This window comes from Suncus etruscus, chromosome 1, assembly GCF_024139225.1.
Source record: "Suncus etruscus isolate mSunEtr1 chromosome 1, mSunEtr1.pri.cur, whole genome shotgun sequence".
Lineage (NCBI taxonomy): Eukaryota > Metazoa > Chordata > Mammalia > Eulipotyphla > Soricidae > Suncus > Suncus etruscus.
This window is the reverse complement of record NC_064848.1, coordinates 143,391,550-143,417,244: the sequence shown is the minus strand read 5'-3', so window position 1 is coordinate 143,417,244 and position 25,695 is coordinate 143,391,550. Positions and strand designations below refer to the sequence as shown.

General features: G+C 39.1%; 1 protein-coding gene across 1 annotated transcript in view; it reads right to left on the bottom strand.

The window, feature by feature from the left end:
- Positions 1-25,695, bottom strand: part of LRGUK (leucine rich repeats and guanylate kinase domain containing) — an 83,802-nt gene that overhangs the window by 24,821 nt on the left and 33,286 nt on the right. The window contains exons 9-12 of the mRNA XM_049782244.1: positions 18,371-18,451; positions 15,093-15,179; positions 13,180-13,286; positions 4,423-4,542 (exon numbers count right to left, since the gene is read on the bottom strand). Coding sequence (XP_049638201.1) covers positions 4,423-4,542; positions 13,180-13,286; positions 15,093-15,179; positions 18,371-18,451 — 395 coding nt within the window. The remainder of the gene's footprint in view (positions 1-4,422; positions 4,543-13,179; positions 13,287-15,092; positions 15,180-18,370; positions 18,452-25,695) is intronic.

The following is a 25,695-nucleotide window of genomic DNA, read 5'->3' as shown; positions in this document are numbered from 1 at the left end:
CATATAGTCTCCAATAGGTCACTTCAAGAGTATTCTCTTGTCCAGCTCTTCAAGCTTGTCAATCCTCTTCAAGAGAGGATTCTCTTGTCCAGCTTATTTTCCACTGTGTTTCAGTGCCTAGCCCTGAAGCAACACTCATTAAATGTCTGTGATGCGAATGATCTCTGCAAAGTGAACCACACTTGGGATGAGCTCCATATTTTAGGTGATTATAAGAATGACCTGCCCAAGGCCGTTCAGAGTAGGCAGTATCTGGTCAGACCTAAACTCTGGGGATGAAATGCCAGGCTTGTTCAGGACTTCTGACTATATATCATTCAGCTTCCCCAACAATAAACTCTGGGGAAAGCAGATTGGCTTTCAGATTATCCTGTGTCTTTATACTAGGAGAGCAGAGCTAGACCTTTGATGTGTTAATCCATTCATTCCTCATCATGAAAGATCTGAGGTAGGTTTAGTGTTTGTCTTCCACAGCTGTTGAAACAGAGACATAACAACTGAGGCAGATGACTACATGGCAATGGTAGGATGACCTTACAGTCAAATCCTTTTCTCCTCACTCTCTGAGAGGATAGTACCCACCTCAGAAAGTTGCTCCATGACAAAGCTAGTGTCAGGCATGTAGAAGGCTCTGGGTTCAATCCTCAGAAAGATAAATGTTTCTAACACATCACTCTAAGTCCATTATAATCAAGGGGCAATTTAAAACTAGTTGAAAAAAAGTCTTAATCCTATACTTGCACTGGCAATGTATGAAGGAAAAACATTTGAAGAGGTGGCTGACAATAGAGTAGTGCCTGTTTCATTGTTTGGATACATTTCTTTGCACGACTTAGCAGAGTCCTGAGACCCTTTGCCAGTCCTTGACAGTCAGGACATCAGCAGTGACTTAATGTCTCCAAGCCTTTGCCCTAAACTTACATTTCTCAACCAAGGAACTGAACAGCAGGCTTCCACACATTGTCCATAACCCCACCTCCAATTTTCTAGAAGGAAGACAAAGACAAACAAAAAAAAAAGGAAAAGAAGAAGCAATTGGAAGTTTTGAGATGGCTTCACGGATGTGTGGAAGGTGGATGTCAAGAACCACTTCCACTGCAGAACTTTCTAGAAAGAAGGTCCAAAGATGACCTGTGCTGTTCTGAATCTGTCATTTAATTTTTATATTGAGAAATGCTTGCAGTGTGGCTGGCCACCTAAATTTGAACATCTTAAAGAGAAAATACGAGGTTTTACTAAATTGACAGAAAGAAAAACAATGCACCCTTTTAGATAAAGAAATACATTTGGGATATCACCTTCAATGTTCTTCCTATCCAAAGATAATTTCAGAATTATAGTTTATAGTTACATGACTTTATTATTTACTAATTAATAGTAAGCTCATGGCAAACTCATTACATCCTGACTTGTAACAGGAGTTTGCTGTTATGGTAAGGAGACAAAAGGACTAAATTGAACTAGAGATTAAACTCAGATTACTCAGATTACTCTCTTGATTACTTTGGTCCTCAGGGTCTAAGGCTAAGTTTAGACATTCTAAAGGCTGGTTCCTTAGCCAACTGTCAGTCAACAAGGATACTGATAAACCCAGGCTGTGAAGAGAAGGAGACAGTCAAAAAGGAAAAGAACCTGAAACACCAGGCCAAATATTGGAGTGTTTGAATCTCCAGGGGAATGTCAGAAGTAGGAAAAATAGCAGGTGGATGAGAAAGATATTTTTCAGTTTGTTTCAGATTAGCAAGCAGATTTAAAATCTCTATTCTGGGGGGTGGTAAAAGGGCTTGAGCTATAGTATAATGGGTAGGACACTTGCCTTGCATGCAGCTGATCCAGTTTCAATACCATCATCCATATGGCCCCCCTGAGATGCTCAGGAGTAATTCCTGAGTGCAAAGCCAAGAGTAACCACCTGAGCATTGCTGGGTATTGCCCCCACCACCACCAAAAATAAAATTAAAATCTCCATTCTGGCCTAGGTTGCTCTAGAGATAATTAACTTCTTGTTACCATAAATGTTTAGGAATCTAAATTCTACTAATCTATAAATGTAGAGGAATCTCCATTCAAGCAGAATATAGCACATCCTTTTCAATTAGTGGATGCTTTCAACAGGCATCTTCAAAGGTCCATATAGCCTAGCACACATGGTAGGGTGCTTGAGTTGGCCACAATGCTCAGAGAAAATACATAAATTGCTGGACATAATTTAAAAGATTGAGAACACAAAAGATTCTAGTATCTGCTCTGAGGGTGAAAGCTGCTTCGTTGGCTACCACTAAGTGCCACTTTATAATTACTATGTGCCATTTTCTAATTCAAGTCAGCACCACCTATCTCTGCTTTTTCCCTGATCTCTTAATCTCCAGCTCTCCCTCCCCAAATCCTCTCCTTCCTGCAGACAGGCGGTGCTTCTCCAAATGCAGAGGAGCAACTAACACTCTCCAGTCTAGAGCTACTTCATGAGCACATCCTGCCACCAGCCCACAACCATGCTACACACATTCTCTCTCTTCTCTCTCTCTCTCTCTCTGTCTCTCTGTCTCTCTCTCTCTCTCTCTCTCTCTCTCTCTCTCTCTCTCTCTCTCTCTTTCTCACCTTCCCTCTCTCCCTTCCCCCCCCTCTTTCTCTCTCTGACCCTACTGCCCATCACTCCTTTCCTACTTCAAGCACAGCTGCCTCTCAGAGGAGACTCAGTTAAGAAAATGTACTTGTTACTTTTTCTGCCAGGAATCCACACCTCACTCAAGTCCCATATACTCTCATATATACCAGGGGTTCTTTCTTTTCTTCGATACAGCACCATCAGGAGAGCTTCCTAGAAAAAATTTGCTTATCTAAATCTTAGCCTGAACTGAAAGATGCCAAGAGGAAAAGATTAATTCGTAGTCTTTGTTTCCATGGTTTTATCACTGGCACCATGAGACATTGCTGGTACCCTATAACCACCAAATGGATGGATAGTCTCCTTGGTGGTGATATCAGTGGAAATGGCATAAAAAGCACTCTATGGTTTTTAGATTCTGATTGAAAGTTTTATTTATTGTTACTTCAGGGTTTAAAATTTATTAATTAATAAATTATCCTATAGATTTTTAACCTGGGGCTGTGCAAAAAAGGGTTATGACTTTAGATCTATCAGTACAGGGATATTTCCCAAATATTATGTATGTTATTGAAGGTGTGTGGCTAGGGAACAAGGTTTTTTGAGTAATAATATTGGGAAACCATTTACATTTATTTTTCTTGTCACCCTATGTAACTTTGCAGTACCATCCTCTCAGCTAATTGACAGTAAGCTGTCAGTAATTATTGTCAGTAAACTAAAAATAATTTCTACATCACACATGAAAAATAAAGAGGAAACCAGTTTAAAAGACCATGGTGCTAATTCTAAATCTGATTTCTAGAGTCTTTTCTTAATCTGTGATTCTAGGGTCCAGAGAGATAGCTCAAATGTCTGAGTATATTCTTTGCATGTAAGAGCCTTAGGTTTGACCCCCAAACACTGAGTTGTGAGAATTCCCTGAAAACCATTTATTTGGTATGACCCCAAAAGTAAAACCAATAGAAAGTCTAACTTTAGCTGGAGGGTTTGGGTAAAACTTTAGTTTTAATATGTTTTTCTCTATTTTAATTGAATCAGTAGGGAAGCACACATGGCTACAAGTTTGCCCCTAAAAGTTGGAAGCACATGGATGAGAACCTGTGCAGAAAGAAAAATCTTGCTGTCATTTCTCTTTCCTTTCCTCTGACATACACCTGTATAACAGAGGGCCTATATATAGGAAAGGACAGGCAGCTTTGGTTTAGTTTCCAGGAACCTCCAGGAGGCTCACAATAGCCCATTAACCCACCCATCAAGTATCATGGCACTATGACTGGGTGAGCGCCCAGTAACAGGACAAGTCCACATTTAAATTCCACTGCACTCAACTGATAGTCCCTATTATTCAAAATCTCTATTTCCCATGGCTGCTGTTGTTGCAATAGCAAGGGTCTCATGCTCAGCACCTGTACACCTGCAATATGCATACATTTGGTTGTGACCAAAGGTCACAGAAACATAGTTGCTCATGGTGTTCTTACATTTAGTTGTGGCATCAGCAATTATATACCGCATTGGGGGGGGGCAGGGGCTGATCAGGCTCATAGCATTCTGATAGCACTGAGCCACATCCTTAGGTCTCTAAACTATATATCTTCAAACCTTGGACAGTGATTTCTACTGGCATTGGATTAGGTGAAACATTGGAAAGTGAAAGAGAAATGAGTAAAGACTGAATATTTCATGGTGTACAAATGGCACAGAAGTGAACTAATGCACTTTCTATGTACATTTTTAAATCTGGCTTAAAGTGCATAGGCAGAGTTAGCAACCTCCAAGATATGCCAGGCGTACCAGCTAATCAACCAACTTACCCATATCTGAAGTATCTGCTATACTGTCTGCAGAGGCGGTGGGCGAGTTCTCGCTTCCCACAAGCTGCTGGGCCAACTAAAATCAACATGGGATAAGGGGCATCCAGGCTGGGCAGTGTGCTGCAACACAGAGCAGAGTCAGTGCCCACACATCTTTGTTACCCTCACACTCCACAAATGTGCACAAATGCCACATGTATGCTGACCAAAAGGATAACTTCTCATTCCAGAAGCAAGGGGCCCTGATCATATCAAGCAAAGAGTTGACAGTATAGTGGGTAAGGTGCCTGCTTGCAAAGAGTTTACATATGTTTTATTTCTGGCACATTATTTAGTCCCCTCAGCAATGCCAGGAGTAATTCCTGAACACAGACCAGAAATAAGCCTTGAGCATTGATGGGTCTGGACCAACCCCCCCCCCAAAAAAAAACAAAAAACAAATAAACAAACAAAAAAGAACCCTGCCCCCCATTCAGGCAGAGATAACAAGATAAAATTCAATGATAGTTTAAACAAAAAATTTGTAAGGTATGTGGGTACTTGGCTGGTAAGAGTTATTCCCCAAGAACTATGGAACAAAAGAACTAAGTCTGCCCTCTATAGAATTAAACATCATAGTCATATCTACTGATTGAGACCACTTATATACAAATAAAACTTCACAGTAGTAACAAGAAATTTACCTGAGCAAGTATTATGACCAGATGTTGCCCTAGAAGCTTTTCATGTATTACCTCATTCAATTAGTACAGGAAACCAATAGGGAAGTTTTTATCCGTATCCCCAATTAGCAAATGAAAAACAAGTATAGAGAGGTTAATTGACTTGCTCAAAGCAACACATATTTAAGTTAAAAGTGTTAAATGCATTTAGGCATGGGTTCCAAGTCTGAAAGAATGGATTTATTCATAAAATTTACAACATGCTGAGCTGATATGTTTGGATTCTACTCATTATACAAAGTTGAGAAATACAGGGAATAAAATAGCCTGTCTCGAATACCTGCAGGGGGTGGGTGAAGAGGGAGATGGGGGCATTGGTGGTGGGAATGTTGCACTGGTGAAGGGTGGGGGTTCTTTTTTTATAACTGAAACCAGCTACCAAAAAAATGTTTGTAATCCTAGTGCTTAAATAAAGATTAATTAAAAATAAAAAATATTTTCTAAAAAATAATTTTATAACATGACTAAGCTGTAGATTCTATGGGAGGGGGGCAGTGGTTATATGACTTTTCAGTCTCTCTCAACACCCATCTAAAACACAACTTGAAAGCAGAGTCTATAGAAGACATGAGAGTAATAAAGCCAGGAAGGGAAGTCCTTTGAACTCAACCCCACAGTTGGAATCTATGCAAAAGAAAGAACTGACACAAGGCAGTATCTTCCACACATGAAAACAAGAAGACCCCAAGACAGCCAGTAGGACTTCCTTGGAGAGGAGCTACAACAACATTAGACCTGCATAAAATTCATTCATAATCCTTCACAGTAGTTGCAACAGTAATGGCCAAAGTCTAGAATCAGCCAGATGATAGTGGGTAAATTAGAGGTAAACTGGAGGCTAGTGGATAAACTGTGGTGTGCTCATACCCAGGATTGGTTTCAGCAATAAAAAGGAGCCAAACCTCTGATACACCAAAGATTTGGATGAGCCTCTAGGAAGTGGGGCTAAGCTAACACACACACACACACACAGTCACCCAAAGAAGGGGGGGGCAAAATAAAGCCACTCCCCCCCTCCACAAATTCTACACTGCTTAACTCCACTTATATAATTTCTTTGAAATGATGCATTGCAAAGCTGAGTCAGAGGTGATTGGCTGCTGGGATTCAGGGAAGATAAGGAGGCTGTGGTTATAAATAAACAAAAAAGCAGTACAGGAATGCTCATGATAAAATTCTTCTGTACTCACTGTGGTGGTGCTCAGAGGGATCTACTCATGCATGTGTTAAGATAGCATAAAAATAAATTAACACACCAGCACATGCAAAACAAAAAGTCTAACAAGGTCAGTTGCCTGGCTTTGCATTCTACCATTAACATGTAAGATGATTACACCAGGAAAGACTAGGTGAAAAAAATATGGAATTTATCTCAACAATGCGTGTCAATAGATAATTAGCTAAAACATTTTTTGAATGATCAAAGGGAAAAAGAGAATTGAGAAAAGGTGATAAATATTGAAAACAGAGAAAACTGTCTTTGTGAAGAAGAAAAGTAATCTTCCTTTAAGAAAAGCATAGTTAGTGGGGCCAAAGCAGTGGCACAGCGGTAAGGCGTCTGCCTTGTGTGTGCCATCCTATGACGGACAGCGGTTTGATCCCCAGGTATTCCATATGGCAGTGTCCAGGGGGATAAATGCAGTTTTGAGGATCACACCAGAGCAAGTTGCAGACAACTTGCAAGCTTCCATGTCTATCTCCTTCCAGATACATGTATATTACATGTAATTATGTATAATACATGTAAAGAAATATTAGAAGAAGATATACATGCAAGTAAGGCAAGCACCTTATCTCCAGACAAGTTCTATGTATCAATTAAAAAAAAACCTTCTAGAAATAAGAAAAATAAATAAAATGATACTTTTATTTGTAGTAGGCATATCTGGGAATTTTATCCCAAAACAAATAATATCAAGACATGGTTTGGTAAAATTACTAGACCTCAAAGAATATTGTTTAACTAGAAAAAGAGAAACATGATTTACCAAAGAAAGAAAACAAACTATTACAGCAATGTTTTACACTGAAAGAAGCAAAGCAACATATTTGATAGACTGAAGGGTGAAAGTGTGAGCAATTGATTTCATATTTAGAAAACAGACTTTCAAGTCTAATGGGTAGAGAATACTATGAACATGAAGAATTATTCAACAGGTATTAATTCTGTAGATTTCTACAGAATCTACTAGAGAATTAGCTTCATAAAACCAAAATTATTTGAGACATCAATGTAAGAACCAAGAGTGAGAAATAAGTAGTCAGTTGTCCATAGAACCATGACTGGATGATAGCAAAAGACAATTCTAGTATGTAATGGATATATGTCCTGACAATTTAAATAGAGAATGCTATTTTTAAAATGAGGTGATTGTCACTGTAAGAAATATAGTCAGCAGACAAGTTCATAGAGACAGAAAGTAGATTAGAAGTAACTTGGGGTCTAGAAATAGCATGAGACATGAGACAGTTTCATGGTTAATGCACAAATGTTTGAGATATTGAAAAAGTTTTGGAAATAAATAGATGGTGGTGGGTGGTGATATAATTCAACTTGGTGAATATAATTAGCACCATTCACTGACTACACACTTAAAAATGGTTGAAATGGAGCTCTTGGTGCTTGTCTGCCTGTCTGCTGCTTCCCAGAGGGGTCTTGAACCCAACCAATTAACATGTGAGTGTCCCAAGTAAATGGGAATCCTACAGAACTAACCAAGGGCACTAACAAGACAACAGGAGCCCAGCCTGAAGCCCTAATTCAGCTCCCACCTCAGAGGATCTCACATTGTTGACCAGTCTGGTTGTGACTTCCCAGCAGCTGTTCCAGCCTCGTCAATTAACATGGAGAAGAACTGGATGGAGCCCTAACTTTACACTCTACTATTGGTATACTAAAAGAATGAGACTTCTATTCCTTCACCTTCACACTGAAGACACCAATAACCCAATGGAAGTCCATAATTCTGGGGTACCCCTCAGTACCTCTAAAGACACAATCACTAAGAATGCTCTCATGGGATTGAACTATGAAAATTCACCCCAGAGAGCAGCAGAGACTATAGAAAAGTTACATAAAAACTCACCAACCCCAAAGAACAAAGATAATAAACAATAGTCCATAAGGCTCAACAAGCACCAATCAACTCTATAACCTCTAAGATAAAAACTTTAGTGATACTGTGATGTAGGTATTTGATGAGTTCAAAGAAACAATGGTACAAGTATAAGAAAGTATAAAAGCAGGAATAAAAAAAAACAAATAATCTCAAATAACAGCATTGAAGAGTATGGAAGGAAGGTTAAAAAAACTTCAATGGAAAGCCTCAATAGCAAAGTAATAGCAGCTGAGGAAATATTTAGGGAGTTCCAAGTTGGGATACAGAAATCTCTAGAAACCAGCCAAAATGGAAGACAACCTGAAAAGAAATGAGCAGTACTCTAGAGAAATATTCATGAGTTCAAGAAGACTAATAGCACAATCATTAGCATCCTTGAGGAAGAGAAAGGGGAACTGGATAAAAAACCAATAGTTCAAGAAATCATTCCCAGAGCTGAGGAGTTCATGCACTCAAAATCAAGATCTGAAGAGTCACAACCAAAGGGATTAAAAATAAAAAACTCAAGACATACTGTAATTAGAATGACAAAAGCCAAAAACAAAGAAATAATAATGCAAGCAGTAAGATCAAAGATACTCACATACAGAGGAAATTCCATAAGATTCACTGCATATCTATCATATGAAATTCTATGGGTCAGAAGAGAATGGTAAATATAGTAAAAAGGCAAAATGAAATGAATGCCTTACTAAAAATACTTTATTCAGATTATAATCCAGATTTAAAGTAAATAATACAAAATCTCATAGACAAATAAAAGCTTAAAAATTTCACAGGTTTAGGGGCCAGAGCAGTGGCACAAGTGGTAGGGCATTTGCCTTGCATGCACTAACCTAAGATGAACTGCAGTTTGATTTCTGGCATCCCATATAGTCCACCAAGCCAGGAGCGATTTCAGAGTACATACCGAGGAGTAACCCCTGAGTGTCACCGGGTGTGGCCCAAAAAGCAAATTTTTTTTTTCACAGGTTAAACCCAGTTTTGCAAGAAGCACTGAAATAGCTTCTTTAAAAAGCAAGAGATGGGATGGAGTGGTAGCCTTGCATATGGCTAACCCAGGATGGATCTGGTCAATCCCCAGCATCCCATATGATCCCCTAAGCCAGGAGTGATTTTTGAGCACAGAGGCAGGAGAAGCCCCTGAGTGCCACCGTGTGTGGCCCAGAAATTTGAAAAAAAAAAAAAAAAAAAGTAAAAGGCAAGAGAAACCTTGCTATTTGACACATAAAGTGATAGCAATATATTCCTTAATCTCAATATTCCCTTATTCAATACCAATGAACTGAACTCATCAATCAAAAGATGCAGAGTGACAGGCTAGACCAGAAAACTGAACCCAACATATCTACTGCCTGTAAGAGACACACTTCAAAAGAGGCTTCAAGTCAAAGGCTGGAAACAAGCCAATGACCAGATGGGTTTTCCAAACTTTTAAGGACATACTCACAATCCTTTTCAGAATCTTTCAAAAAGTTGAAAAAACAGAAATCCCCCAAACAGCTTCTATGAAGCAAAAACATTACTGATACAAAAAGCAGACTGAGATATCACTCCTCCTAAATAAAAAGATATTCCAAATAAGAATATTCCAGGAATGCAAGGTTGGTTTAATAGATGCAAGTCAGTCTACATAATATACCTGGAAAATATATAATAATAAACATAATACAAGGAAAAATTAGTAGATGCAGAGAATCATCTGAGTATGACCTAACACACATTATTTTAAAATTCAATAAAATGGGGGTTAAAAGGTTAAAGGGCTAAAGGCATTTACCACAGTGCATAGCAAACATCACTCAATAGTGGAAAACAGAAAGCCTTCCCTCAGAGATCAAGAACAAGACAAGGTTTTCTGTTCTCATCGCTACCACTCAATATCGTACTGGAAGTCCTTGCTATAGTTATTAGGTAAAAAATAGATATTGGGGCCGGCGAGGTGGTGCTAGAGGTAAGGTGTCTGCCTTGCAAGCGCTAGTCAAGGAAGGACCGCGGTTCGATCCCCAGCGTCCCATATGGTCCCCCCAAGCCAGGGGCAATTTCTGAGTGCTTAGCCAGGAGTAACCCCTGAGCATCAAATGGGTGTGGCCCGAAAAACCAAAAAAAAAAAAAAGAAATAGATATTAAAGGAATCTAGATTAGATAAGAAGGCAAACTCTCACTGTTTGCAGATGACATGAACATACCAGAAAACCTTAAACACTCTAGAAAAAAAAGTTCCTAGAAACAATAGTTTTGTACAGTAAAGTGTCAGGCTACAAAATTTTTATATGAAAATAATAAAATAGAAGAGATAATTTAAAAAAATCCATCACAGTCATGCATGAGAAAATCAAATATAGCTTAACAAAGAGGTAAAATATTTATACAAAAATGCTATAATTACTACTAAAAGAAATAAAAGACATGAATAAATAGAAACAAATACCATTTGTAGATTATAGAAATTAATATTGTCAAAATGCTAACTTGCTTACTGAAGGCATTATATAAATTCAATGCAGTCCTTATAAAAATGTCCATGACATGGGGCCGGAGAGATAGCATGGAGGTAAAGAATTTGCCTTTCATGCAGAAGGATGGTGGTTCGAATCCTGACATCCCATATGTCCCCCGTGACTGCCAGGGGCGATTTCTAAGCATAGAGCTTAGAGGGACACCTGAGCGCTTCTGGGTGTGACCCAAACAAACAAAAGAATCACCATGACATTTTCTATCACTGCTAAAATTTATGCATTCATAACTCCTATCCCTTAATCTGAAAAGCAATTTTAGGGAAAAATTAAAATGGAAGTCTTATCTCTCCCCAATTTCAAAATATACTATAAAACTGTAGTAATCAAAGCAGTGCAGTATTAGAATAAGGACAGACTTCTCAGACCAATGAAAAGAATTGATAATCAGTTCAGGTACATGGACAGTTAATCTTCAACAAAGAAACATAAAAGTATAAAATAGAAGTAAAAATAAAGTGGAGCAAGGAAAGTCTTCTTCAAGAAATGGTGCTAGGTAAACTGGTCAGTCACCTGTTTAAAAAAATGAATGTGAATCTCATTTTAACACCTTGCACCAAAGTAAAATAAAACTGGATTAAAGGCCTTGATATCAGGCCTAAACCCATAAGTAATGTAGATTTTAGAGTTGAGACAGGTATAGTGCAAAGCAGGAAAACGCTCAGGTCAAACAGCAAGAAAACTATCAGTGACTATTAGGCTGGAGACAAAGTTCTGCTGTCATTTGAAAATCTTGCCTTCATGCTAATCCTGCCAGGTGAAGGAGCTGCATTTCCTCAAGTTCCAAGAGTCTCACTCCTCTCCTGGACCCTAACTTCTGGTGCTTCTAGAACACTGGGTACAAGCCCATTGGGGTCCTACTTCTTGTGCCTTTCACAATGAACTCTGCTCCATCCCAGGGAGTCTGGAGCTGCTTGGTCATTTACTCTGATCTTCCTGGCAATCAGAAATGAGAAATACATATTTTTCAGAAGCATGCTTGAATGTTTCTTGAAATGTATTTTAATGTATGTTTTAAAATGTAAAATATTTTAATATACAGGTACCCTAAAGCACCAAACAACTAGTCAGTTCATATAAAGAGGACACAAGCCTTTCTTTTTAAATCATATGTGCTTTTCTAGACATATGCAAATAAATGATAAATCATTTCACCTAGCGATCTGCCATAAATATAGAAAATTGCCAATGTCTCTATTATTAAATTACATATCAAAAAGCATGTCCTGTACACAAAATAAAACATTTTGCTGTCTGTGGGAAGCCAACCACTTGTACAGGAGCAGACAGCACATGAAGAAGAGAGCCATTTATAACCAAGAGAGTCTACAAGTATTTTTAAAATGCCTTTGGGTATTGATAGAATTTCTACATTATACATATAGCATAAATGGCCATCTGTTGCAACAGATTGTTTAAGAATAAGCAGGAAAACTATGGTGAATCTGTCTTCGAACTTAAGAGGTGAGAGACTCTATTCATGCGTTCTACCAAGCTGGGTGCCTCCTCCCTGCTGGGTTGATTGAAACTAAGTGCAATCACTGGAAAAACTATTTTAGGTTTCCCTTCGGCTAACTGGGCTTCCTTCTAGGGACTCCCTCATCATCTGAATTCATGGGAAGCTCTTCAGGCAGTGAATATTTAGCATTCATTCAATAGTGAAGGTGAAATTCACAAAGGATAATCACAAAATTGAGCCAGAGCAATAGTACAGTGGGTAGAGCATTTGCCTTGCCAGCAGCTAACCCAAATAGGATCCCCAGCATCCAGATGGTCCCCAGTTCCCTTCCAGGAGTGATTTCTGAGTGAAGAGCCAGGAGTAACCATGAGTGTACCACTGAATGTGGCCCCAACACAAACAAAAATATCATCACAATTCTTTATCAATGGAGATTCAGGTCTAAAGTTCCTTGCTATACCTGGAGTATTGACAGGCTTCCTTTCTTTTTATCCTAATATCTTATGCTATGAGTCAGCCACCACTCAAGGGAACAAATAAAAGAAAAAACTTGAGGGTCTGGAATAATAATACAGTGGGTAGGATGCTTGGTTGGAAGATGCCAACCCAGGTTCAATCTCTGCCTCTCAAAATGTCCCCTGAGCACCTCCAGGAGTGACTTTGAGTTCAGAAGCAGGACTAAGTCCTGAGCACTTCCAGGTGTGCATCACCTCCCCAAAAAGGAGGAAGATGAAGGCACTCAATATCCTGCCTGGGAAAATATCACTAAGCAAGCCCCAAATTCAATAGAACTATACATTAAAAATGGGCCAATAAAGTACATTAAATATAGATCTGGACACTCTCCCCAAAGAAGGTGAGAAAAAAATGTGTCACAAAATTGTAGACTGGGGGTGGTCCTGTGCTTTCCCCTCTGATATTCACCCTGCAGATTGACCCACCTGTCAAAGATCCTCTGGGGCTGCATCACACTGTTAGCAACGTGAGTAAGGTGATCTTGAGCTGCTACCAGTTCTGGGGGAGGGTCATATTTATTCACAGCTGCCACCTTGACCAGAATTGGAGATCCAAGAACAAGACAAGGTTCATTGATAACCAGAAGGCCGGGCCTTGATTTTCTTTAATGAAATATTCTAGAGCTGCAACCAGGTACTGAGAATAATTTTATACATGCTCAGGAATCTCTGTATTCAATATTTCTGTCTGACTTTCCTACTATCTTAATGATAATAATTATTTTACAGTATTGAAAATAATTTTTTTTTTGGTTTTTGGGCCACACCCAGTAACGCTCAGGGGTTACTCCTGGCCATGTGCTCAGAAGTTGCTCCTGGCTTGGGGGACCATATGGGACACCGGGGGATCGAACCGAGGTCCGTCCAAGGCTGGCGCAGGCAAGGCAGGCACCTTACCTTTAGCGCCACCGCCCGGCCCCGAAAATAATTATTTTTGCAACCTTTTAGCTGCTTCCATCCCTATACTCTCTTGGTTTGGCAAGGAATAAAACACAAGCAAAAGCATCAGCTATGTTCAATGATTTCTTTTAAAATTGCAAACATTCCAATATGTAGTATAAGATGAAGAAATATAATTTATAGATTTTCAATTTCAGGGAGTTTGGTATGACATAATTATATTTTAATGCTATCTCACTATTATAGGACTATTACTAGTATTCCAAATATTACCAAGGTATCTTCCTTTAATACAACATTTTCTATCAAAAGCCATGGACCCTTTTCTCATAATGTCTAGTTCTCTATCCCCTTGACCCTGTCATCCCCATAAAGACACTGTCCTCATCACTGCAACCCTGGATGGTTTTAAATTCTTTTTCCTTCACAAAATGTTAAGGAAAAGATAAATCAAACAAGTGCCCGTAAGTGTAAGAATATAACAGATTGGCATCTTCAACTATTTTTAACCAAGATTTAAAAAAGGCGTTTATGGAATAGAATTATCTTATGGAATTATCTACATCTCTATATCTACATATATTATATATTTATACCTCTTTTTAGTTCCCACCTAAAATATGCATCCAGTGTGAAAGGAGATAATAGGTGACACCAGTCACTGGAGTTTAAGATAAAGCAACTATCACTAGTTGTAGGGATGAGGAGGAACTAGCATAATGGTTCTGGTTTCTCTGGACTACCTGATCATCTAATTCCTGGGAAGCTCTAGGACAGTGATCCTCAAACTATGGCTTGCGGGCCACATATTGTATTTATATCTGTTTTGTTTCTTCATTGCAAAATAAGATATATGCAGTGTGCATAAGAATTCGTTCATAAGTTTTGTTTTTACTATAGTCAGACCCTCCAATGGTCTGAGGGACAGTGAACTGGCCCCCTGTTTAAAAAGTTTGTGGACCCCTGCTCTAGGACTTGTGGAACCAGATGAATCCTCACTTTTACAGAATGTAATTCAGGACCTTAAGATGCAGTGCAGTGACTTCTTTAAGTTCTTTTTAATCACATGGCAGGATGACCTAATACCACTGAAAGAAGTTTTCTGGAGTAGCTCAGCTGAACTAACACATCCTTCAAGCATGATCCCTCTCCTTCTCTCTCCCACTGGACAGAGACAGCTCTACTGCTGTGGGTCTCTATCCAAGGAGACCTGCTTTTGACCCATTGTCTGATATTTTTACTGTGCCAATAGCAGGGGTTTTCCCACATTGGTTTTGATGCTCTGATTGTTAGAGTATTAAGCTGACAAATCCCAGGACAAGGAAATAGTCCCTAAAGAAACAGATAAACACATCTCATTTGCATGTCATTTTGGTCTGACAGCCAAGACCTTTTGAGTATATTCACTTAGAAGCATGTGGAATGATAGGAGTACGTACCTTATCTTCCACATTAATCTTCTTCTGATCTAATTCTATTAATCGTGGCAGCATAAAAATTATGAAGAACCAATAATCAGTCTTCTCCTATTTAAAATAGCAAGAGGCCTTATCAATTACCTTGCTTTTCCAGAATTAACAAGGATGAGTTTGTTTTCATGAGTATGGCTTCCAACTATTACCCCTTGCCTTCCCTTCTCTCTCTCTCTCTCTCTCTCTCTCTCTCTCTCTCTCTCTCTCTCTCTCTCTCTCTCACACACTCACACACACACACACACACAAACACATTCAGATTTCTACATTTTCACTCTTTACAGTCTTCCTATATTGTCTCCTGTAGCCTTTTCCTTTTTAACTTGTAAACTGCTTCAAATGTGCCATCTCATTCATCTCTGAGAGCTCAGACAATAGGTAAGATAGTCTTCATTTCTTTTTTTTTTTTTTGGTTTTTGGGCCACACCCAGTGGTGCTCAGGGGTTACTCCTGGCTGTCTGCTCAGAAATAACTCCTGGCAGACACGGGGGACCATATGGGACACCAGGATTCGAACCAACCACCTTTGGTCCTGGATCGGCTGCTTGCAAGGCAAACGCCGCTGTGCTATCTCTCCGGGCCCGATAGTCTTCATTTCTAAAGAGCAAAACAACTCAACTTCCTAGAGTTGAAGCTTGTCATCTCTGGTCCCATTCTCACCCTATCTTCAAACCCTAAGGACTTTATTATTGCAAATAATGAAACATTATTTGCTAATTCTTTACTAGTACTTATCATTGTGTCATTTTGTCTGAATTTGTATTATTGGTTATGTTTTTTTTTTTTTTGTGGTTTTTGGGTCACACCCAGCAGTGCTCAGGGGTTATTCCTGGCTCCATGCTCAGAAATTGCTCCTGGCAGGCACCGGGGACCATATGGGACTCCGGGATTCGAACTGATGACCTTTTGCATGAAAGGCAAGCGCTTTACCTCCATGCTATCTCTCCGGCCCCTATTGGTTATGTTTTTACAATAATATTTCCTTCTAGGATTAACTTATTATTGGTCCCTACCAATATTTTGTTGGGATATTCTGAAAGTTTTGAATGCTAAAAAGCTATAAACTCGGGCCCGGAGAGATAGCACAGCGGTGTTTGCCTTGCAAGCAGCCGATCCAGGGTCAAAGGTGGTTGGTTCGAATCCCGGTGTCCCATATGGTCCCCCGTGCCTGCCAGGAGCTATTTCTGAGCAGACAGCCAGGAGTAACCCCTGAGCACTGCCGGGTGTGGCCCCCCCCAAAAAAAAACCAAAAAAAAACCCCCAAACCCCCCCCCCCAAAAAAGCTATAAACTTTTGAAGAAAAAATATTTTATATGGGGGCTGGAGAGATAGCATGGAGATAAGGCATTTGCCTTGTATGCAGAAGGTTGGTGGTTCAAATCCTGGCATCCCATATGGTCCCCCGAGCCTGCCAGGAGCGATTTCTGAGCATAGAACCTGAGCGAGGCTGGGTGTGACCCAAAAACCAAAAAAAAATATTTTAGATGATGATTTTATGATTTCTGAGCATACACCCTGAGCGAGGCTGGGTGTGACCCAAAAACCAAAAAAAATTTTTTAGATGATGATTTTATAAATAAGAATATATTAAAAAAAAGACAAAGTATTCTAGTTGTATTTCAGTGCCTAAAGGGACAATTTATTGATGTGCAATGCACTTATTTTATTGTTGTTTGGGGACCATCCAAGGCAGGCTCAGGAACTATTCTCAGCCTAGTGCTTGAGGGACCATGCAGTATTAAGGACTGTACTTCTGCATGCAGAGCATGCAGTCAAACATTTCTCTGGTCCTATCATACTCCTTATAGATCTGAAACTGGGAGATGATGGCCTTTATCCTTTATCCTTTATCAGCCCTTTATCCTTTATTCCCAGCAATGCCTTTAAATTTCTTGTCCAAATCCCCATACCATGATATTTACCAAGTTTTCCATCTTATTTTGCACTTTTGGTTTTAGGTTTGGGCTTATGCAGATGTGCCTTTATATACACAAAAAAACAAGAATACTCAGAAATATATATAGAAATCTAAGAATCAATGGAAAGTACGGGGGAAAAATCTAGGAAAAAAAGCAAAATGAAGGAAAAGAAGATCATGGAAGGGAAGGAGAAGCCAGGAACAAGAATCTATCCATAAAGAGGAAGAGAAAGGTTTAAAGAATAGCTATGGATCTTTGAATCAAAAATGTGAAAAACCAACATGAGATATATTGGTTTTTTTCCCCCAACACTCACTTTAGAATACCTATAGTTTCACAGTTATTGTCAGAAAAATTAAGTCTGAGTATCTAATTGCAGGCTTTCTTGCCCCTGCTATAAAACATAAACTGGATTCTGATAGTACCTTCAGCTTTCTCCTTGCTTAATAGAATGAAATTTTAATGCTCCAGCCTATAATGTTTATTGTCAGTAGATGAACAGAACTACCACATAATGTATGGATCCTTTCCCCCTTGCAATTACAGGCTCTACTTTCACGGGCAATGGGGCGGGCATTGCTTAACCTCTTTTTCCTTTTGAAGGGATAAAAATGATAAATATGTGATATTCATATATTTCTGGTTTTTTGGATGGTGAAGGTAGGGGATCAGGATCACACCTGGATAGGAGTATATCACCCTGGATGTATTCAGGGCTTATTCCTGGCTCTGTGCTCAGGGATCACTGCTGAAGATGCTAGGGAACCATATAAGGGGCCAGAAATTCAAACATGGATTAACCTCATGCAATATTCACTTTTCAGAAGCTCTTTTTTTTCATTAATTTTTAAATACAATTTTAAATTGAATAACTGTGAGTTACACAGTTCATGATGTTCATGATTGAGTTTTAATCATACAATATTCCAACATCCATCCCTTCACCAGTGTACATTTCCTACCACCAATGTCTAATTTCCCTCCTGCCACATCCTATCTCTATGGTAGACAGTTCTTTCTCTCTCATCCCCTCTCTCTTCTTATTCCTTTTAGGTATTGTGGTTAACAGTACTGTAACTGAAGGGTATCATGCATATCACTTTACCTCTGTTCAGCTCCCAGTTCTTGTCCAGAATGATCTTTTCCAATTATCATTGTCATAGTGGTACCTTCTCTGCCCTAACTACACTTCCTTGTGGCAAGCTTCCTACCATGAACCAGTCCTCCTAGTCCCCATCTCTACTGTACATTGTTTTTTAACCAAAATAATTGTTCAAGGAAAATTTATAAGAGTCTCCTCTTCCCATAACCCATAAGAGATCTTACCTGAATTGGGTTTTTCAAAAAATTGAGAACTCGAAGCAGAGGTAAGTGTTCTATGTATTCTATTTCACCTAGTTCAGCAATCTGTTTAATAGTAAGAAGAAGAACAACAAAAATCTATCAAAAGATTAAGTACACAAAGACAATAGAAAACAAAAGCTAAAGAATGACTTTGTTTTCAGCCTGGGGGAGGGAGGGTCATACCCAGGACCTACTTGTGGCTTTGTTTTCAGGGACCACAGTGTTTTAGAGAACCATATGCTGTGATGCTGGGAATCAAATCAGGATTGGCTACATATAAGAAAAGACTCTATGCTCTGTACTATTTTTCTGGCCCCAACTTTGAAATACTTAAATAAGCTATTTTAAAAAAGTTCTGTTAGAAATTTGGCTTTTAAATGAAGGTTTTGGAAATCTATGAGAAATAAGGGAATGATGGCAAAAAAGCAACACTTTCCTCTTTTTTCTCTATGCATAGAGATACATTAGTTTTTCAGAGAATGGGGGAGAAGTTTCTCCTCTCATCCAGATTGACTCTTAGAACCAAAAAAACAAACAAAATAGCAAGTGGAATCAGAGACACCACATGTTTGCAAGGATTCTAGTTCCCCACATACCCTTTCCAACACTACTTTTTTTTTTTTTTGACCACTCTCACCAGTGCTCAGGGTCTATACCTGACTCTACACTCAGGGATGACTCCTGGTGAGGTTGAGGAGACAACTCTATGGGATGCTAGGACCAAACCTAGGTCAGTCACAGGCAAGGCAAGTACCCACCATGCTGTACTATCTTTCTGGCCTCACAGCTGGTTATTGTACCAGCTCTCACGGTTGTAAACCTCTCACAGGTTGTACACATGTACCTCTACCATTTTCCAGTAATGTCATTAGTTTAAAGAGAGAGAAATCTCTGGATATTGTATGGGGTATCCTTAATATATGTTAAATTGATGTGTACTCTGAAACTTATGTTGGAATGTACATTTAACACTATGCACTATTTTCCATTGGGGCTATATTATGTAACATTTAAAATTCTGAGGGAAAGGGAATGCTTGCCAGTTATTTAATCTAAGCAGGAATAAAGTGTAGGTAGCAGAAGGCCTTGATTCCCCACAAAACTAAAGACAAGCCATTTCATTAAAATTCCTGGCAATTAATAATCAACTTGAAGACACAAACCAAGTAAACAATAATATAACTGACATAGACAATTGAACATAATTAAGCTACAGAAAAAAGAAAATCTTTTATTATTTTGTTTTGGGGTCACACACTACAGTGCTCAGAGCTTACTCCTAGCAGGTTCAGGGAACCATATAGGATGCCAGGGACTTAACTCAGGAAGGCAACATTCAAGGCAAAAACCCCATCCAATGGGGCTGGAGTGATAGCGCAGCAGTAGGGTGTTTGCCTTGCATGCAGCTGACACAGGATGGACCTGGGTTCAATCCCCAGCGTCCCGTATGGTCCCCCAAAGCCAGGAGCGATTTCTGAGTGCATAGTCAGGAGTGACCCCTGAGTGTCACCGGGTGTCGCCACAAAACAAAACAAAATAATAAAAAAAAAACCCTATCCAATGCACTATCTCTGGCTCCTAAAAAAAAAAAAAAAAGAAAAGAAAAAAAAAAAAAAAGAAATCTTATACTATCGAAATGGGAAGTCATCCTAAGTGAAATGAATTGAATGGAGAAAGACAAATGCCAGATGATAGAGAATTAAAATATAGCTAGAAAAGCAGTCTCAGCCAAAATAACAGCAGTGTTCAGGGCTCTCTCCTGGGGAGGCTAAGGGGCTTCCTTGACATTAGCTGTGCTAGTATCAAACCAGAGCTGGCACATGCAAGACAAGTCCTTCCACCCTCACTACCATCTCTCCGGCCTCAAAAGTGGATATATTTTTTTAATGTTTTATTGAGACCAATGTGAATTACAAGTCTTTCACAGTTGTATTTCAGAAACATGGTGACAGTGAATTAGGGCCATTCCCACCACCAGTGTTGACTTCCCTCTGCCATAGTTCCCATCATGCACCCATACCCTCCACCCTTAGCTCCCTGGACTGCTAGTGTAATCTGTCCATTTTGTGTATAGCTTGTTATAGTTTGGGTAATAGTGAAAAGATTTTTAAGTGTATCGCAAGTCAGTGAGAAAATTAGTACTATTCAATGTTTCTGTTGTAGGCTAGAAAGATAGTTCAATATGCTGAGTGCATGCTTTGTGTGCAAAAGGCCAAGGTTTCATCTCTGAAACCACATGGTCTCATGAGAAACCACTGAGCACTTCCAGAAATAGCTTCTGAGCATTGTTGGCTGTGCCCCTACCCCCAGATAGAATTATTGGTTAAAGACATAATGAGAAGTCATATAGCACAATTTTTGACTGTTATTATCATATGACTACAGGAGAAAGCTCATTTAAAGGAGACAAAGATTAAACATTAAAGATAATACAAGAGATCATTAAAAAGTTTAGGTGGACATCTATCAGATTTCAAGGTGGCAAAATATATAAGAATGTTTTTAAAATGGGGTCAGAATGATAGTACAACAGGTAGAACACTTGCCTTGCATATGGTTACATGGTTGCAATCCCTGGCTCCACATAAAGTCACCTTTATGTGATCCCTTAGTAAGGAGTGATCCCTTAGTGCAAAGTCAGGTAGAAGCCTTGAACACCACCAAGTGTGGCCTCAGACAAAAAAAAGTTTTTAATGATAAAGGCAAGAGAGATAGTACTTCAGATAAGGTACTTGCCTTGTACATGGCTGCCTGGGTTTGATTGTTAACACATATGATACCCTGAGCAGCAAGGGGAGTGATCCCTGGGATCAGTCAGGAGTAAGCTTTAAGTACCATTTGGAGTAAGCCCCCAAACAAACAAACAAAATATATATGCGTGCATGTGTATATATATATATATATAATTATTTAAATTTTAATATATATCAAATAATTTAACATATATTATAAATTATGTATTTTGCATGTTTACACATATACAAAATACATAATTTTTTAATCGTGGGAGAAAAATAAGTTAATATAATTCATAATTTATTTTGTAATAGTTATCAAAAGTACCATAAGAAAAATAAGAAATTAAAAATATATAATTACCAATGGACATAAATACTTTTTAAAAAAGAAAATAAGATAGCTACCAAATAGACATGAATTTGCTTAAACTTGGTGGTAAAAAATTAATATAAAATTAAAAAAATAAAAAGAAATTAATGTAAAATATGACAGAATATACTGGTTTTCCCTACCAAATTGACTCAGTCAGTTTTAATAACTTTGCTTTCAATATGTATAGTAAGATGTTTCTATAATATGATATTTTAGCTTCAAGAATTGCTGGTGGGAATTTTTAATTAGTAAGAACCTTCAAGAAATATATCAAGAAATCTTAAAAATGCCCATACTTGGGGCTGGCATGATAGCACAAAGGGTAGGGCACCTGTCTTGCCTTTGATCAACCTATGTTTGATCTCTAGTATCCCATATGGTCACCTGAGCCTACCAGGAGTAATCCTTGAGTGCCATGAGATGTGGCCCCAAAACAACAACAACAACAACAACAACAACAACAACAACAACATGCCCATATTTGATAATGGCATTTCCAAGAAATGTTCCTAAGCGAACAATAAAAGTTTTACTTAAAATTTAAATATTGAACTATAAACTATGACATTATTTTTACTAGCAAATGCTAAAAATATCACAAATTCCAATAAGTGAATGATTCAGAGCAGGAGATTTGGTATAGCATGTAGGATGCTTGTCTTGCATGCAGCTGACCCAGGTTCGATCCCTGGTGACCTCAGCACTGCCAGGAATGAATCCTGGGTGCAGGAGTAACACCAGAGAATAGCCAGGTATACCCCTCCCCAAATAGGTGAATGATTCAATAAATCTTTACATAAACAGAATATTTTTGACTAATAGTCAGATTTTTGAAATATTGAAACTATATAAAAATTTGATTTTCCCATATAGAAATTAGATGTTGACCCTTATACTTTAACATAAATTCCATTTCAATAAAGGGATAAATTATGAAAACCAAAAGAAACCCAACATTGGAATTACTATCAGAAAATATAGGCTATTTAAAACCTTGAGATATAGAGAAATTTGCAAAATAAAATATAAGTTTTAAAAGGCCCAATTTAAAGGTAAGTTTCAAATCCTATTCTCTATCCCAAGATATGCATTATTCACATATCTGGGTTGTCAGAACAATTACCGCAAATGTGATAGCCAGACACCTAGGTTTCTCTCTGTTTATCTGTCTCTCTGTCTCTTTCTCTTCTCTTTTTCTCTCTCTTTCTCTCTTATCCAAGTGTACAGTGGCACTGGGGCCACCACACTTTCTCTGAATCAGAGTCCTTCCTTGCCCCTAGCTGTCTCTCATAGATCCAGGCATCCCCTCAGCACATGTGTTCATCCTAAATCCTGCACCATCTCACCTCAGACACTTAATGATAGCTGCAAAGAGCCTTCATTCAAATCAGTTCATCTTCACAGGGTCCAGGGGTTAGGGGAAAATATATATATTTTGGGCCGTCACAATTCCACCCCTTGAGCTTCATAAAAAACTAGATTCCAAGAGAACCAGCTCTAAGGCTCTGGTCTGTCTACCTTGGTAGACAGCAGGAAGCTGGCACAGCACAGATGCTGTGATGGAATGAGTGGTGGCCTCCACAGTTGAGGGTAAAGTGACTAGGGAGAAGTTGGGGGCTCCTGGATCTCTGTATGAGGTAGCTGGAAGTCACCACTCTTGCCAAGTCCTGAAAATCTTGGGGCCCTCTTTAGCTCCATCTCTTTTCTCATGCAGCACCACCAAACTGTCCAATGAATTTCCCTTCATAAATCCTCAGAGAACTCAAACTTCCCTCTTCTCTCTCCATTACTACCTTAAGGAAGTCTCTAATTATTGCTATACAACTACTTCTTTAGCTTCCAGGCTCTCTTTCTCTCCCACTCACTCTCTCTCTATCTCTCTATCTCTGTCTCTCTCTCCCTAGCCCTCACCCCATAGAACATGCACACATCTGATTTCCAATACCCAGTCACACCAGATTCTTAGCACAACAACCCAGCACTAAATAAGAAAGGGACACTCCTAGAACTCCTAAGGGTTAATGAGAATTGGATATTCCTTCCACAAATATTCTTTTGTTTTATTAAAAGGATTTACTGGAATAACATCAGTTGGTAATGCTATGTATCTGACAGTGCTGCAATGTTTCCTGAGCAGTTTCCCACCTCTTCAGATGAACCCTGACACACCTTTCACCAATGTACCAAACATTCTTTCCTATAAACCCACTAAGAACGAATAGATAAAGAAAAATAGCATATATACACAGTGGAGGAGTAGGTAGATATATGGAAAGATGAAATATATATAATGCAATTCTGCAACGTGGATAGAACTGGTTTTAGATGAGATTAGTCAAAGGGAGAAAGACAAAATATCAGCTGATCTCACTCACCTGTGGCATACAGACAGAGCAAGTAAACTATATATAATACTGAATTATGATAAGCCTTTGACCTTGTTTACAAAACTGAGTGAAAATGCCAGAAAAAGGGGAGGGGTGAGCATAAATGAAAGAGGTGAATGAACAGGAAGACTAGAATGAATTAGTGGAGGATATTGGACACTTCGATAGTGGTGAGGTGTGGTAACTGTGTACATCAAAACCACCACATAGGTGATCAGAGAAATAGTACAGCAGATAGGGCACTTGCCTTGTACAAGGCCAACCTGGATTCAATCCCTGTCAGCCCATAGGGTTCCTGGACTCCACCAGAAGTGATCCCTGAGTACCACCAGCTATGTCCCCAACAACAACAAAACAAAAAAAGTAATCAACATTTAACACTGTTATAAAAACATTACCTAAGTAACATATATTACCAAAATAATTATAATGAATAAAGGGGAATAGGTCAATTCCCTAAATTTATGAAGCTATATCTTAGTGGGAAAGACAAAGGAGTCTTTGGGAAGTAAAGTCTCTGTGATACTTTTACACCTCCTGAGGTTTTAGTAGGTGCAATGGAAAGTGAAGTAGTACTCAGGCATGAGAAGATGGGAGGGGGACACTCGAGACAGTGCTCCCTGATACAGGGTATGGATGCCTTGCATGAAAGTTTTGTTCTTTTACTTTTTGTTTTGTTTTGTCTTGGGGTCATACCTGGTGGTGTGCTCAGTGTTAAATCCTGACTCTACACTCAGGGATCATTCCTAGTTAGTGCTCAGGTGTCCATATGGAGTACCAGGAATCAAACCTGGGTCAACCACATGCAAGACAAGAATCCTACCCACTGTATTGTCATTCTGGCACCCTTGCACAATAAGTTTTAATAAAAGGAAGACATAAAGCAACCTAAAAGTTGCGGGGAAAGTTTCACACAGAGAATCTGGACATATTAGAACTTCTGAGGTGAGGACTAGCCTGTTCTGCAAGAGAATCTGAACAAAATGGCTACAATTGGCCTTCTTGCTCCTTTGGCCAAAACAAAAATCTTGTTTGTTTGTTTATTTTGCTTTGTTTTTCTTACCAGATGCCCAAGAGAAATCCTAGATATTAGTGGCGCCTGCCTGTCTAGCTGGTCAAGGCTGCTTGATGCAAGGCTTCAGCTTATAGGTTTACCTGCCCTCAATTCAGGGCCTATGAAGGCTGCATAGGCAGAAAACCTCAGCAGAGGGAAGGCACTAAGAATGGGATACTAAGGGTACTGGAAACTAAGGAAAGGGATGCTGGTCTTGGTTTGAAAGTTCTAGGTTAATTGAAAAGGCCCCTACCAGTAAGACTTTGACCAGGCAGGAGAAGGAGTAAAAGAGATCTAATCATCTCACCCTTCAGTAGCCTCTGCCCCTAAGGCTGTAAGCCCTTGGAGACCAGGAACCCCAAGGACTTATCTAAAGCACACCCTCTCCTGCCAGGCTTAACAAACAACTCCAGAGAGAAATTAAGTTCGTTTAGAAGCCAGACTATGTTCAGATCCCTCAAATTCCTTCTGCTCACAAGAGTGAGCCAAAGTGTGAGTTGGGCTGCCAATGAAGATGCAACATGCCCCCTACTTGAGACACTGATGGCATCTCTTGGAACAGTCAGCCAGAGGGCTTCTCTGGAGATCTCCCTAGTTCCCTAAAGTAGCATTATAATAATAACTACAATGTAGAGTAAAAGATTTTTAGCCACAACAGTCTCCACATTTAGATGGGAATGCCAAAGCTTGGTCAACAGGGAGACACTGGAAGCCCCACCAGAAATACAATTTTTCCTAAAATTTAAACTCCTGCT